The 14,000-nt window shown below is 42.6% G+C and overlaps 1 protein-coding gene across 1 annotated transcript in view; it reads left to right on the top strand.

The window, feature by feature from the left end:
- SH3BP5 (SH3 domain binding protein 5) overlaps positions 1 to 14,000 on the top strand; it is a 51,765-nt gene that overhangs the window by 10,992 nt on the left and 26,773 nt on the right. The window contains exon 3 of the mRNA XM_032106936.1: positions 1,442 to 1,570. Within this exon, the coding sequence (XP_031962827.1) occupies positions 1,442 to 1,570 (129 nt within the window). The remainder of the gene's footprint in view (positions 1 to 1,441; positions 1,571 to 14,000) is intronic.

Here is a 14,000-nt window from a genome sequence, read left to right as displayed (position 1 = left end):
ATATTTTTCTTGCAATATAGTCATCATGCTTGGAGTCTTTTTTCAGTTAGTTGTGAAACTCATTTTGAGCAGTGAACCATGTATCGTCCAGTAATTTAATTGGAAATATTAAAATTCTTCTCAGTGAGAAAATCATTGACGTGATACATATTGTTTAAATGATACATTTCAGGCTTTCACTGAGAAATCAGATTATTGACTGGATTTGAGTTAATGAAATAATAAGTTAATGTCCATTTAATTCTCCGTTTTTGACCTTGTTACCCATTTGAATAATTCCTTAGAACAAATTGGAGTACCTTAAGAATCGAAAGCTATTTGCACTGGACTAAAATAATGCTGATGCGGGTTCAGGTTTTGCATAACACTAAGAAGGAAGCAAAGAAGCTTTTACAGAAGTATGTTGCTTTTTCTCTAAAAATGGATGTATTGTTGCATTTTTTTCCACTTCTGAGAGCACAGTGGCAGCTTGCAATGTATTTTAAATCTTCCAGTGAATAAGCAGTCTTGCATTCTAGAAATCCTCAACAATAATGACAAAACCCTCCTGAATTAGGGCACTTCTTCAAGCCAGCTGCTTCCTGATTATCAACATGTCACTCCAGCAGTCTGCATAAATGCTGCTCTCTAATTAGAGTTACAAGCCTTGTTGAGAGCTCACACGGCCCTTCCTCTTCATCCCCTTAAATCCTGGGCCAGGTCCCAGCCTGAATTTGCATCAATCTGCAATAATTTGATATATTTAGAGTCTGTGTTGGATTCTGAGATTGAAATCAGAATCGCTTTGCTTACATATGTGGAAATTTCAGTGGAGTAGAGAAAATATTTTAATTGCTTTAGCTAATCATGTGAGGAGGGCAGCTCATCCCATTTGGAAATAGCTGGAATTTACTTTTTTAAAATACAGAAAAATTAACAATGAAGTGGAATGTAGGTGCTCTTCTCCATTGATAGAAGCAGTAGCTGAAAATATTGGCTTTCTGTGCCAATTCCAGCTGATTTGCCAGCCTGCTGTGGGGATTTGGCCTGCCTGCTAGCACCGTTGTAGCATTACCTATATGAGATGTCCTTGCCATTGGAAGTCCGTCTCCGAACTTGTTACACTACTTTTTGCCTCCTCACCGAGTGAGTAATTTACAAACAATTCCTCCCTGAGAAACCATGCCAGACATAACATCTAGAACAGGCTGTTGTAGGTTTTGTATAAAAGCTGTCTCTGAAAGACAAAGATTTGATGTCCAGGATGCCATCTTTAGAGTTTGGCTCTGGGTTCCTCTGCTGAAGAATTCTGGCTTAGTCCAAATGCCAGTAACTCTTTTGAATGTGCCAGCTCATATGTGAATATAAAGAGGAACCTGAAGGTAGAAACAAACAGGTAGAAATAATTTTTAGAGCTCTAATCTGCCTTTGTCCTTTCTTTCCTTCCTGCAACATTTTGAAGGATGCACGCCAGAAGTTCCGCTCTGTGCTGGTCGAAGCAACAGTAAAACTGGATGAACTGGTAAAGAAGATTGGAAAAGCTGTAGAAGACTCCAAACCTTACTGGGAAGCTCGGAGGGTGGCCAGGCAGGTAAGAACTTTCTGCCTTACAAGCTTGTGGTTGGAGGGCACACACTGATGGTGTTGCTTTCCTGCTATTAATAACATCTAAGCATATGCACTTGGCTGACACTGCTCTGGGTCTTCAGTTGCATGTCAGCCATGGGAATCGATGGCAAAATGTATTTCTTCACAGCCACAGCTGCACATGCTCTTCAAACCTAGAACAGCTACAGCAGACACGAGCAAAAGACTAGTTCTCTTCTCTCATTATAAATGGTCTTTGAGAGCCCTGCTCTTTCCTATCAGTAGTTGTACTTATTTGAAAATACAGTGTAGACTTTGTGTATCTGTTTTTTCTTCTTAAAGAAAAATGCTCAGCAGCTAAATGGCTGCAGGTGGAAGCTGCAGGGAAAGAGGCTGGAGTGGGGTGGGCTTGGGGAAACCTGCCGGGTTTGGTGCTGATTAGATTGTGATGAAGCAGGAACGTGCTAAACATGGCTCTAAAGTGTTTTGGTTTGGGGACAAACTGAGCTCTGCTTCCTCTGTCATCAGGGCCTTACTTGCCATGCCCCAACTACTACTTGGTTATTGATAGGCCTTTGTAGCTCAGGGAGGGATGAGGTGTGGAAGTAAGGGACCTGCTGGATGAAGGGAAAGCCAGAAAGCTTGTGATGTGTCAGGCAGCATCTCACTATGAAGAAAAAGCTGCTGAGAGTTGAGTGTGTGGTGGCTTAGGCAGTGCTTCTGCTGGGAGTCTGTGGTGGGGCTTGCTGGTGTGTGAGTCTTTTTGTTTTTTCCCCAAGGGGACCCTGTTCCTGGTTGCTATTTCTGTTTTCTCTTGAGGCAGGAAGAGTCAGGAAGAACTGCCTAGAGCTGCTACTTCTGTGCTTGGCTGGAAGGATGTGTGGGGTGTCATCTGTGGCTGGGTAGCTGAGATGTGATTGTGTTCAAGGGGAGAGTGAGAGATGGGGTGGCATGTGTGAAATACATGAAAATTGCAGAAGCATTTTGTTCATAAAAGTAGGTAGAGGGGTGAGAAAAGTAGAATAGTGTGTGCCAGGAGGCAGAGAGTAAACTCTCAGGGTAAGAGAAGGGGAGAGAAGAGAATGCATCCTCAAAACAACACACAGGAAAGCTAGGCACAAACACAAGCTTCATTCCCTTGAAAGTTGATGAAGCAGGAGCTGGATTGATGGGACATGGCATACAAGATAATATGTGAGTATGTTGGTGCTTTAAATTGCATAGCATTGTTCTGGCACTATTGTCTCAGGCAGTGGGGATGATGTGTAGGGACTGTTAGGCTTAATCCTGCAGAGTAGAAGCAGTGTGGCAAATAGGTAAGCTCTACCCTGCTTGCTGTGCTTTGAAGTATTTACCTCTCCTCTGTAAGTGCTCTGAAACCAATCCCTGCTCACAAGGACTATGGTGTGTGCTAGAGATAAACCAGTGAGTGGTGAGCTAGAGAAGCTAGTAATTGTGTAAACTAGTATGTGCAATTTGGGAAAAAAAATCCCTGCAGCCCTGCCTTGAGCATGATGTCACACTTCTATTACTATAAATAGCTGTGTAAGGCACAGCATGCATAGGACTTCAGGAGTTACATTTGGAAAAGTCAGTGGTAGAAGCACACACTTTGCAGTACAAAAAAAAAACATCATCAAAAGGTCGATTGACTTTGAGGTTTGTAACATCACACACTCAGAGCAGTGAACTTTGCCTTCTGTCCTGAAGCTGGCAGCAGATTATGTTCTGGAAATGGAATTTTGTATTGTTAGGTCTCTGCTACCCATGAAATCCATTCAGTCATTCTGTTTCAAAGGTACTTTGCAAGATCACTAAGAAACCTAAGCCCCTGAAGGTCCTTAAATTAGTAGGATCACTGCTCTGCTAGTGGGCTTGTTAGAGAGAACCATATTTTCCTCCCAATCCATTCTGTCACTAGCTATGTTTACATGCTATTTATCCCTGATCTGTTTATTTGCTACACACTCAGTTGTCTTTTAATTCCTTGATAGCATTTTATTTTAAAGCAGGGGTTGTCCTTCTGACCACTCATTTCACTTTTTTTTCATTTTGTGTTACGAATCTGGTCACAGAACAGAGTTCCCACTTTGCATCTGCCCAGTAGACAGAGATAGAAGATGGGCTCTGGTTTCCCTTTGGCTCTTTGTCTAATAACATCTTAAAGTGGAGAATTTGAGGGCCAAGAGGAGTGCAAGCGTTGAAAGACAGTGAATCTGTCTGGAGACTGGGAGATTGGAAAGATTGGTGCCAATCATCAGCTAAGCATCTGCCTAAAGAGTTTTTCTAGTTTTAATTTAATCTAGAAAAATTCCGCTTAACTGGGAGCAAATCCACTATGATAAAGCAGGCAGAAGGGGTGAATAGGTAGGGAAATACGAAACTGGAAGAATGTACCAGAATATTAACATAGGTGCCAGTTTGCATCTGTCTTTCTACTTTGATTTGCAAGACTGTAGAGAAATCATGGGAACAGCTTCTTATTTTTTCCACTTAAATTTATGATAACATCTAGCCTATGAAGAATTGTGTTCCTCCTCCTGTCTCTACAGTTATTTTACAGCCATTAGGCTGCCTCCAAAAATATAGGCACAAGGTTCTTGGGGCTGAAACAGCTTTAATTAAACAATAAGGGAAAAATGCATGACTCTGTTGGTAAGAGAAAGGGAAGTGTAAATTCCTGTTTGTTGCTCTCACTAAAGGGAAGTGAAAATATGACCTATAAACTTTAAGCCTTTTGGAAATAAAGAATTGCATAATTAATGACGTTTAGTTTGGCAGAAATGCAGGAGTTGTCCAGAATTACTTGTGTTTAAGATGTCAGCTGCAGGGTAAGTTGCCTGATGCAAGCTGTCTGAAGTCACATTGAGGAGCTTGCTTTCACTTGGCACCAGCACGAGTCTCTTTTGGAAATACGTGTTTCTTACCTATTAAGATAAAACCCATTAAGAAAATATGAGGGCTGTGATGTGGGGTCACCAACTGAAGTGTGACACTGGAGAAGCTTTAGAACCTTGAGCCCTTTTGTCTACTCACCCTTATCCCCATCTTGTGCAATCCTGTGTTGGCAGAAGATAAGGAATTCAAAACAAATTAACTCTCCTGTGCAGACGTCCTGTAGCATCTTGTTTGTGGAATGTTTGCCAAGAGAGCCTCAGCTTGGCCTGTCTCAGGGTGAAACTTTGCTTTACCTGAACATTGGTCCACTAGTGTTACAATTTGAGTGCTTTGCTCTCTGAAATGGTGGCACAGGGAGTCAGGATGCTGTCTGTTGGTACCAAAGCAGTAATATTTGGCTTTTGCTGAGACTCAAGGGAGATCTAGCTAATATTCTTGCTTAAGGAGATTTCCTGTAACTTCTGCCAAGACAGAACTGTTAGTTGTGATTCCTCATTTGGTACAGCAGTGGGCCTTTTGTGTTGATTGAAGGCACACCTTACTCTTTTGGAGCATTTTGATTGCAATTTGTTGTTTAATCAAATTTTGAAGTACTTGTGCTGTGAGAACTTTTTTTTGTTTGGCATTTTATCTTTCCATGTTGTTCTTTAGCTTACGCAGTAATGCCCACATTCAATGGAAGAACTTTGGCACGTAGCAGAGGACTGTGCATGTACACAGGCAATGGCCCACATGGCAGCAGTATGAAATTCCTGTAATCCAGAAGGTGGCCCGGGTTCTAAGTGTTCAGAAAATGAAATTCCCCATGTCTGTTTGGTGTGGGTGGTGATTTTTTCTTTTTTCTTTTAATTTTTTTTCCCACTGGTAGCTGCTTCCCTAGTTGACTAGTCGAAGAATTAGACTTTTCTTGCCCAACGGTAATGGGGAAGAAGGGTGAAGTTGCCAGGAAACATTAATAATGTAAACAGCAGTCCTGAGCCTCTGAGGTAAGGAGTGTCTTAAGCTGCTGTTGACTTAACATTTTGCAGGGCTGGGGCTGGAAAGTGCCTACGCAATAGTGCTCACATTAGTGTCTGAGCTAGCGACAGAGCTGGGAAGTGTGTTACCTCCCTGGTGACAGCATGCTCTGGGACAGGATGCTGTGCAAAAGCAAGTGTGGTCTAATGCATAAATCACTTGGCTGGCAGGAGCTGATTTTGTGCTGCTGCATGGCACAGATAAATGACTTCATCTCTCTCTCAGTTCCCATGTAAAATGAAGCTGTCAAGCTGATGTGAAGCTGAGTTCATTAAGGGAAGTAAAAGTGCTTTGGGGTTACTGGGTGAGAGGTGCCATTAAAAATCTGTTATCCATACATCATCACTTGTGAACCCATAGACAAACTGAACAGACTTTCCTTTCTGCTTTGTTTCTGCTGGAAAAAGAATCTGATAAAACTGTGTTCCCACCCCCACAAAAAAAACAATCCGTGCATTTGTAGTGACCCTAACCTGACTAAAAGTCCTGGGAGTATTGCTTTTAATTGAGTTTCAGCATTTTTTGGTTTGTTTTTTGGTTCTTTTTTGTTTGTTGGTTGGTTTTTTGTTTGGTAGTGGGCTTGTTTGGTTTGGTTTTGTGGCAGGGTGAGGGGTTACATTTTATTGGCTTAGATTGGGAGTAGGTGAGGATGCTTTGCTTATCTTTAGTACTGAGCCTATTTGGGAGGGACATGGTTTTGCTTTGTGATACTCCCTTTACCCCTCTCAGCCCCTGCCTCATTTAGCTTTTACAAAAAAGTGTCAGAAAACTTGCTTCAGGCAAAAATAGGTGAAAGATCTATGCTAGGTCATATCTGTCTGTATCTCTCACTAAAGGACCCACCTGTACCATGTGTTCATACAGCAATATGTTGGAGGGATATGAATGTTCTGCTTGCTCTTGGGTCAGTCTTCCTAGATTTTACAGCTAATTCTTTTTTTCATGTTGTTAACATACTTAAGCAGCACTCTTTTATCTGAAGAGGCTTGGAAAAACCCGCTGGAAGCAGTGTGTACAGTGGTTCTTCCCCACTGATGTCCAGGCATACCCAAGAGGAAGTGCAGTTGATAGACAAGTAGACTTTGTTCAGCAGAGACACCTGTGAACATCTGTTCACTGCAACTTTTTATGTTGTAGAGCTCCTTTCTCTCACCTCACTAATAATCTTTGTCTCGTGTAATATTTTATAACTGGATTGCCACATCTGTGTGAAGAAATCAGCTGAGAGAATAAAGAATTATTAGAGGTGAGCTTTCAGATATTCAGATCCTGCACCTCCATTCTGCTTGTCTTCACAAAACTTGGGGGAGCCCAGTTACCACTGGGCAATTACTTCCTCTCTCAAATGTAAATATTGATGTGATTTGATGAATTCTGTATTCAAAGTGAATCAGGATGAAAAGTAGCTGCTGTAATCTTGCAGAACAGGAACAGAGGAGGAACTGAGCCTCTTGGTGGTGGAGGTGGGAGGGGTATAAGCAGATAGGAGCACACCTACCTAGCTGGAAGAGTCTTCCTCAGCAGATGAGACTGATACTCTTCTTTGTGGAGATCAAGCCCATAAATGAGCAAAACTTTCTGAAGTGGCCATTGCATCTCAGCCTCTAAGTGTGCAGTTTGAGATACCTGAAAGTAGCGTGGCAAGTGTGGAAAGTTACAGATGGTAACTTCCTTAGCTCAGAATACAAAAGCTTTTTTAAATTCATGTAACTTGGAGGTTCAAAACTGCCGGTCATCCTTAAAAATTAATTAGGAACTGGAAATGGTGGTTTTGCCAGTGTCAATTCCTGCAGCACCCAAGTTTCCTATCCAAATTCACTCAGTGAGTGAGAGCTAATAGGATCACAGCACCAGCTGGCTCTGCTGGGGAAAGGAGGGTGGCATTGAGTGTGGATGACGGCTCCTGGCTCCAGTTCCAACAGTGGTAGGTATCCAGGTCTTTCCCTCTGGTTCCTAGACACTAAATGTGTTATCCATCAGTATATTGACTTCCCGTGTCATACGGAATCTCCTTCCCTATCTTACTTTTATGAGCTGAAGTCCTGATGCTCATGTTTAAGACAACAAGGAGTTAAGACCGATTTGTCTAATCTGGTAAGATTATCTTGACAAAAAAAAATGTGGAGGGAGAAGGAACTCGGGAACTTGAGAAGCAAAAATTAAATGTCAGCAGAACTGTGACAGACTTGCATTCCTGTTTGGAAACTTGCCATGGAGCTAGTAAAAAGCAAAATTATTGGCACAGTTACAGTGGAACAGCCAGCTGACCTTTCCTGGCTGAAGGAGTGTTTCTGCTTAACTGTTCATAAACCAAATAACTATCATGTGGATTCACATTTTCAAAGGAAGGAATACAGAATCTTGAAAATAAACTTTCACAAAACTTCTACAATTCTCCCAATTGTTTGAAGAAGAAACCAAGCACCCAGAGCACTTGAGTGGCTATAGTTCAGTGCTGCTGTTCTTGTTAGGTAATCGTACAATCATGAAATGGTTTGGGTTGGAAGGGACCTTAAAGATCAGCTAGTTCCAACCCACCTGCCATGGGCACAGGTGCCACCCACTAGACCAGGTTGCTCGATGCTGAAGCCAGCCTGGCCTTGAACACTTCCAGGGATGGGGCATCCACAACTGCTCTGGGCAACCTGTCCACTGCTTCAGCACACTCTGAGTAAATAATTTCTTCCTAACATGTAATCTAAATCTCTTTTAGTTTAGAACTGTTCCCCTTGTCCAATCACTAGGACTTTTTTTTTTGTAGTTTGTATTATTTGTATTTTGTATGGATGTTGGTGCTCCGGCCTTCTGCAATAACCGGTCTAGGCTGGCAGTGTAGGTTGTGTTGTTTGTGCTCTGCCTGTGCTGACTGTTTGCCCTTTTAACTGAGGATGCTGTCTTGCAGCTGCCCTGGTGGGTCTTGGGGAGCCTCTTGGCAGTGGGAGATGGGCGGGAATGATGTCCGGATTAGGAAGGTGGGGTGAATGGTGTGAGAGGTGACTCTCTCCCTGGGTCTGTAAATCAATCATATGGAAATGGCTGTGATTTTTAGATTACTTGGTGGAGAGGCAGGGGAGCAGCTCCCTTCCTGAACTGGGACTTTCCTTGGTGGTTAAGAAACCTGTCTGTGGGATGGAAGCTGACATGATGGCCTTGGTTAGCGCTGTGGCAGACCAGGCCTCGCCTGGAAAGAGATGACTGATGTGCTCTGAAGGGAAAAGAGACATGGAACTTGCTGTGGGAGCAATCGGGAAGCTCAGTGCTGTGAAGAAGTGATAAGGAAATGAAATGTAGGTGAGCTGTGCAAGAAGTGCCTGAAAGTATGAAGCATTGAGGCTGTGCGTTGTACCTGCTTGCCTATGAAGTTTTGTGTGTCCATTTTTCCTTTTTGCTCCCTATGGGCCTGCTCTAGGTCTGAACTCCTTCTTCCCACCAATGTTTTCATTTTTTTATTACAAAACACTTCATCAAATCTTGGGGAAACCATGTTGATACGACGTCAGTCCTCTGGTGAAATGTGGAGTTCCCATTGCTGTGATCCCAAGGGGCATTCTCAGTATATTAATCTCCCTTCCCACATGGTGCATGGCTGGCTGTGGGGCTGAAGAAGGCATAAGCCAAGCAAGGGAGTCTGTAATTTTATTATTGAGGGTGAAGAGTCACTTCCTGGACTTTCACCAGGGAATCCACTGAATTTTTAAAGTTTTTTCTAAAGCAGGGTGTACTTTGGATTCAGTCAAACGAATGTTTTTCAATGCTCAAAGTTTGATTGAGTGGCTCTTGTGCTCTCCTGTCATGTTTGCACAGTTGCATCCAAAAGCCCGTGAGCAGCCCGTGAGTGGGAGTCACTGCCCTGCAGTCAGGGCTCAGTCTCTCACTGCTGCTGCACAGAGCTTGTGCTTGGTGTGTTCTGTGTGTTCCACCTGAATGCTCAAAACTTGAAAACTGTATTTTAAGTTTTGAATCATGGTTCTGTTGCATTTTCCTTCAGGCCAAAGTAGCAACAAAGCCTAGGAAGCAGGGAACTCAGAGTCACTTACCTGGGTTAACAAGCTAGGTTTTGCCTGGCTGATTTATTAACATTATTTATTTACTTAAAGACTGACTCAATGTGACTTTTGTCTTCTGGCTCTGTCACCTGGTTGAGCAGTGTGATATTGGAGTGTGTCAAACTGGCTGCCCTTGAACTGCCGAGAAGATGACAGATGTTGCCTGGTCGGATTGGCAAAGTTACGCCAAAGATCTGATCTGTGAAGCAAAGCTCCTTAATGTGTTTGTCTTCCCATCAGCCTTACTAATGCAGGACAGTAGGTCAGTGCAACTGGCAGGTTTTTACCCTCTTAATCCAGGGCAGGTGCAAATCTGCCCCATGTTTGGGAGCACTGACAACTGCTACTTCACAGATGAATGGAAAAAAATCCTTACCTGGTTCAAATTTAGTGCTCTGTTGCTTATACTTCCTGCAGAGGAGGCGGCATCTGTAACAGTATCTCTGCAAGTACAATGTTCCTGGCACATTTGGATAGCGAGAACTAATTTTAATCACTTGCTTGTTGTAATACCTGTGTCAATAAGTTCTGTGTGTGTGTGTCCCCCTCCAGAAGATAATCACCTGTATCTCTCTGAGCCTCTGTGTCTCTGTGAATAGATCTAGTTATTTTGGGTTGGTATTCATACACCTTACATTTCTGTTTTGTGTGAGCACTATTCTGTTGATGGATGGTTAGTTTGTATAAGCTATTGATACAAAAACTGTAACTGGTTTTCTTACGGTTATTCGCTGATGTGCCTTGGAGGGCTGTATCATGTAAATTTGTTGACTTTTTACTGTAAATTAGAGGTTCTTCCCTCTTCTGCTTTTCTTCACAGTAGTAGAAGAAAATACTGTTTAAACTGTTTCGAAGAATTTATCTAGGAGAGATGAAAAAAAATTACTCTCTTTTGGTGTCTCTTTCTCCCACTTTCTCCAACCCTACAAAGCCTCCATCAGTTCTCAGCCATTGTGGATGGCAGTAGTTCAAAGCCAGATTAGCTGTTCAACCTCCTCTCCATTAATTGTCAGGAATCAAATGAACTGATAATTTTTCTAACCTTCAAGAATGTTTTTTTTTTCTGTTGTGAAATACTTAAAGTATTGTGCAAGTAGGTCTGAAGTAATGGAATACTGGGTTGAGTTGGTGTGGAAATACCCTCAGTTCTTTGCAGTAACAAGGAGAAGGCTGGTGCAGAAAAATTTGGGGTTTTTTGATAGATGTCAGCTGATTTAGGCAGAAAGAAGGGATACAGGTGATCTGGCTACTACATTTAGCCACAGATGCAATAACAGATGCTGGAACTGGCAGGAAGGTGTAAGCAGCTCTCAAGGGGTGGTGGGATGTAAAAATAGAACAGAATCTCTTTTTTCCTCTGCTGTTATATGAAGATTTGAGTAACATCATTTTGCATCCTCTTAAGTTTGGAAAAACCTGAGAGATAAGGTTGTGCATTCCTTAGCATGACTGTAGCACTTGCACAGCTGTTGCCAAAACAGATCTACAGGGAAAAACCAATTTAAAGGAAAGGTTGCGTTGTTGTCTCTCACTATTTCCTCTCCTGATTTTTTTTCTGGCCTCTAGTAAAGGCTATTTCAAGAGATTGTAAGCCACAGACAGGATAATCTGTTAAAAATAGTAGTTGGCATTTGAGCTTGGGTGGCTTGAGGTCAGGGTGATATCCTATGTACCTGTTTGGCGTGATAATTGCTCAGGGATGACTGCTGAAGGGAGCCCAAGTCTTGCAACTTTGGGGAATTTGTTCAGCCCACCAAGTCTTTTTTGTGTACAGTGATCTGAATAGGTGGGAGTCTATACTGTAGGGATAAATGTTCATGCTAGGGTCTGTTGCCCAAACAGATGTGATATGGATGTTGGTTGCTGCCTTCTGGGTGTGTTTCGTTATGACTTCTAATAAAACAGCATGAATTTTGGAGCTTTTGTCTGCTCTTGCTGGAAAAGATTATCTGAAGAGTCTAATTTCTGTATTAGGAAATTATTGTGTGGGAACGGCTTCGTGTTGACTTCATTTCTGTAAGAAATATATCTCAAGTGCATCAAACAAAAAGTTGTACTATAAAACAAGAGAGTTTGCTGCCAGGATGTGGAAGAAATGTCCACCTCTTTTAGCTGTGTCTGCTTCTGGTGGTTGTTTGTTTATTGTTTTGTTGTTATTGTTTGGTTTGTCTCGGTAGGTTCTTTTAATTTGGTGAAGTGTGCTAATGGCTTGTTCTCGAAGGAGGATTTTATTGCTGTGTAGTGGAATTGACATATTCCCTCTTCCTGCTGCTACCTAGACTATTTCCTTCGAGGAATGGACTTAGCCTTTCATTAGTCCAGGACACCATCCGCAACTTTTTTGTTTAAGTGAAGCAAGCCTGTTATTCACATGTGCTGTGGAGTTGTGTAATTTGACTAGGAAAAATGTCAAAGAGTCAATATTTATCTTCAGCGTGTCCCTTAGGAAGATGACTGCCTCAAAAGTATCTGTGAGCATGCAAAGGTGTACAAGGTCAGCCTGGAACTTTCTTCCAGAGCATATTCCTGGTATTGAGGATAGGCAGTTGCTGGTGGGTGTGAGGCTTTCTGGGAACTGGGAGAACATGTCCAGAACAGCCCATCAGCCAGGTGAAACTCCTACCCACATGCCTTGTCTTTGCTTGTGCCAGTATGCATGCACAAGATGTGCTTTCAGAACCAGGCTGCCAATCCCTTGCAACACTCTGGGAACTTCTACTTAAAAGCATTTGCTGCTTTGGTGGCAATTACATGAGACAACGATCTAGTGTTTCTCCTGAACATACTTGTTGCATCTGTATGTGCCGAATGTTGATCATCTTGGATAATTAGCAAAAGCCACTAAAGCAGGCGGTGTACCTCTTGGAGGGTGTATTTGTGGGAGTTGTTCCTTGCTTCTATATTTAATTCCAGCAAAGCAGGCTGCTGCCAGGTGCAGATGAGCATGTAGAGCCTCTGTAAACCTAGAAACCAGCTGTAAGCCCTAGACTTGCTGACTCACTGGCTAAGCTCTCAGAATGCAGGTGCATAGAGCGGGGAGGATTATCGTGGTGTTTTTCTCTCTTAATAAGATCATTTACCTTGGAGATCAAAACCTGGACATGTTCTATCATCCCCTCCCTTCCAGAAAGCAACAGCTTAATAATTTTGGCCACAAACAATTGCACAACTAACAAGCAGATGGCAGTGAATGCCCAAGAAGGCTGTGCCTGGGTGGTAGTAGACTGAACAATTTGTCATGTTCTGGTGCCATACACTCGTTAATTAGTGTGACTAACTCCAAGCGCACCAGCATCTCTCAACAACCTCGTGAAAAACAAAGGAGGGGCAAAAGGCTTGGGGTAGTGTCTCCCATACAATCTCTGTGCCCAAGTGAGCATGGCCTCCCTATTCCTGTAAGGCAAAGAGCTACACCAATTAAAACCAGTGAGGAGACCAGCAGGTTTCAAATGACTGACTGCACAGTGGCAATGATCATCTTAGAGGGGATATCCTTGCCCTCGTTTCACAAGATCCCGGTTGCAACCTAGATGGGAGCTGCCAGAGAGCAGAGGAGAGCTGGCAGCTGATTGTTCAGTTTAGTCCAGACCAGGACTAGTCTTAACAGTGTTTAAGGAAACTCTATGTTCAGATACTTTCTTTCTCATTTCCTTCCACAGCTCCCAAAGAAGGGAGGTGGGATTCTGCCTTTGAGGAGTCCAGCTGTCCTTGTGCTGGTAACAGAAGCAGCTAATGAATGAGCTGCTGGTTGTGCCCTGAGGCTTCTGGGTCTTCGAACACACTCGTGATCCTGTCTTAAAGGAGTTACACATACCGCCTAACTTTAGCACAGAGCTAGATGTCTCTTGAAACATGCTTTGTAGGTCTGCTCTTATTTCCTGTGCCTTTTTATAGACTGCAGGAATGTAATACAGAACCAGGAGTCAGGTCAGTTCTACAACAATTTGGCTGTTAGAAGAGAAGGGGTGGATGCATGTAGGAGACCAAAAAGCCCAGCCCAGGAGTAAGACACCTAATCAAAAGCAGAGACTAAGGGACACATGGTTATAGTGTTCCACAGGCATTTAATTAGTTATGCAGCTGGGAGGAAATGGTTTGTGTTTCACAAAACTCTAACAAGGCTTGTTTTCACCTTTTCCTCCCCTTTGTCTTCTCCATCCAGTTAAAAACCTTTAAATATGCTTTTGAAAAAACAAATTCTAACCCATGTTCAATTGTATAGCTTTATAATAAACTGCTTAAAGAACACAAGGGTATTTCAGACTCTTGAGAGACTATTTTTTGTCAGTAATGCAAACAGTCATTGCAGATTATACAGCTCAGGCCTCAGATCTGTTAAAATGAGGTCACTCTCAAGGCCTTGGATTTTAGAAGTTGTTTATGAAAGTATAGCTATAGAAAGGGTTTTCTGAGGTGGTTATACTACTTTTCATTTCTGGTTTGGATCAGAGTTTTTAGGCTGTAGGGAGAAAG

Source organism: Corvus moneduloides, chromosome 1 (genome assembly GCF_009650955.1).
Source record: "Corvus moneduloides isolate bCorMon1 chromosome 1, bCorMon1.pri, whole genome shotgun sequence".
Taxonomy (NCBI): domain Eukaryota; kingdom Metazoa; phylum Chordata; class Aves; order Passeriformes; family Corvidae; genus Corvus; species Corvus moneduloides.
The sequence above is the reverse complement of the archived record's forward strand: the minus strand, read 5'-3'. Positions and strand labels throughout refer to the sequence as shown.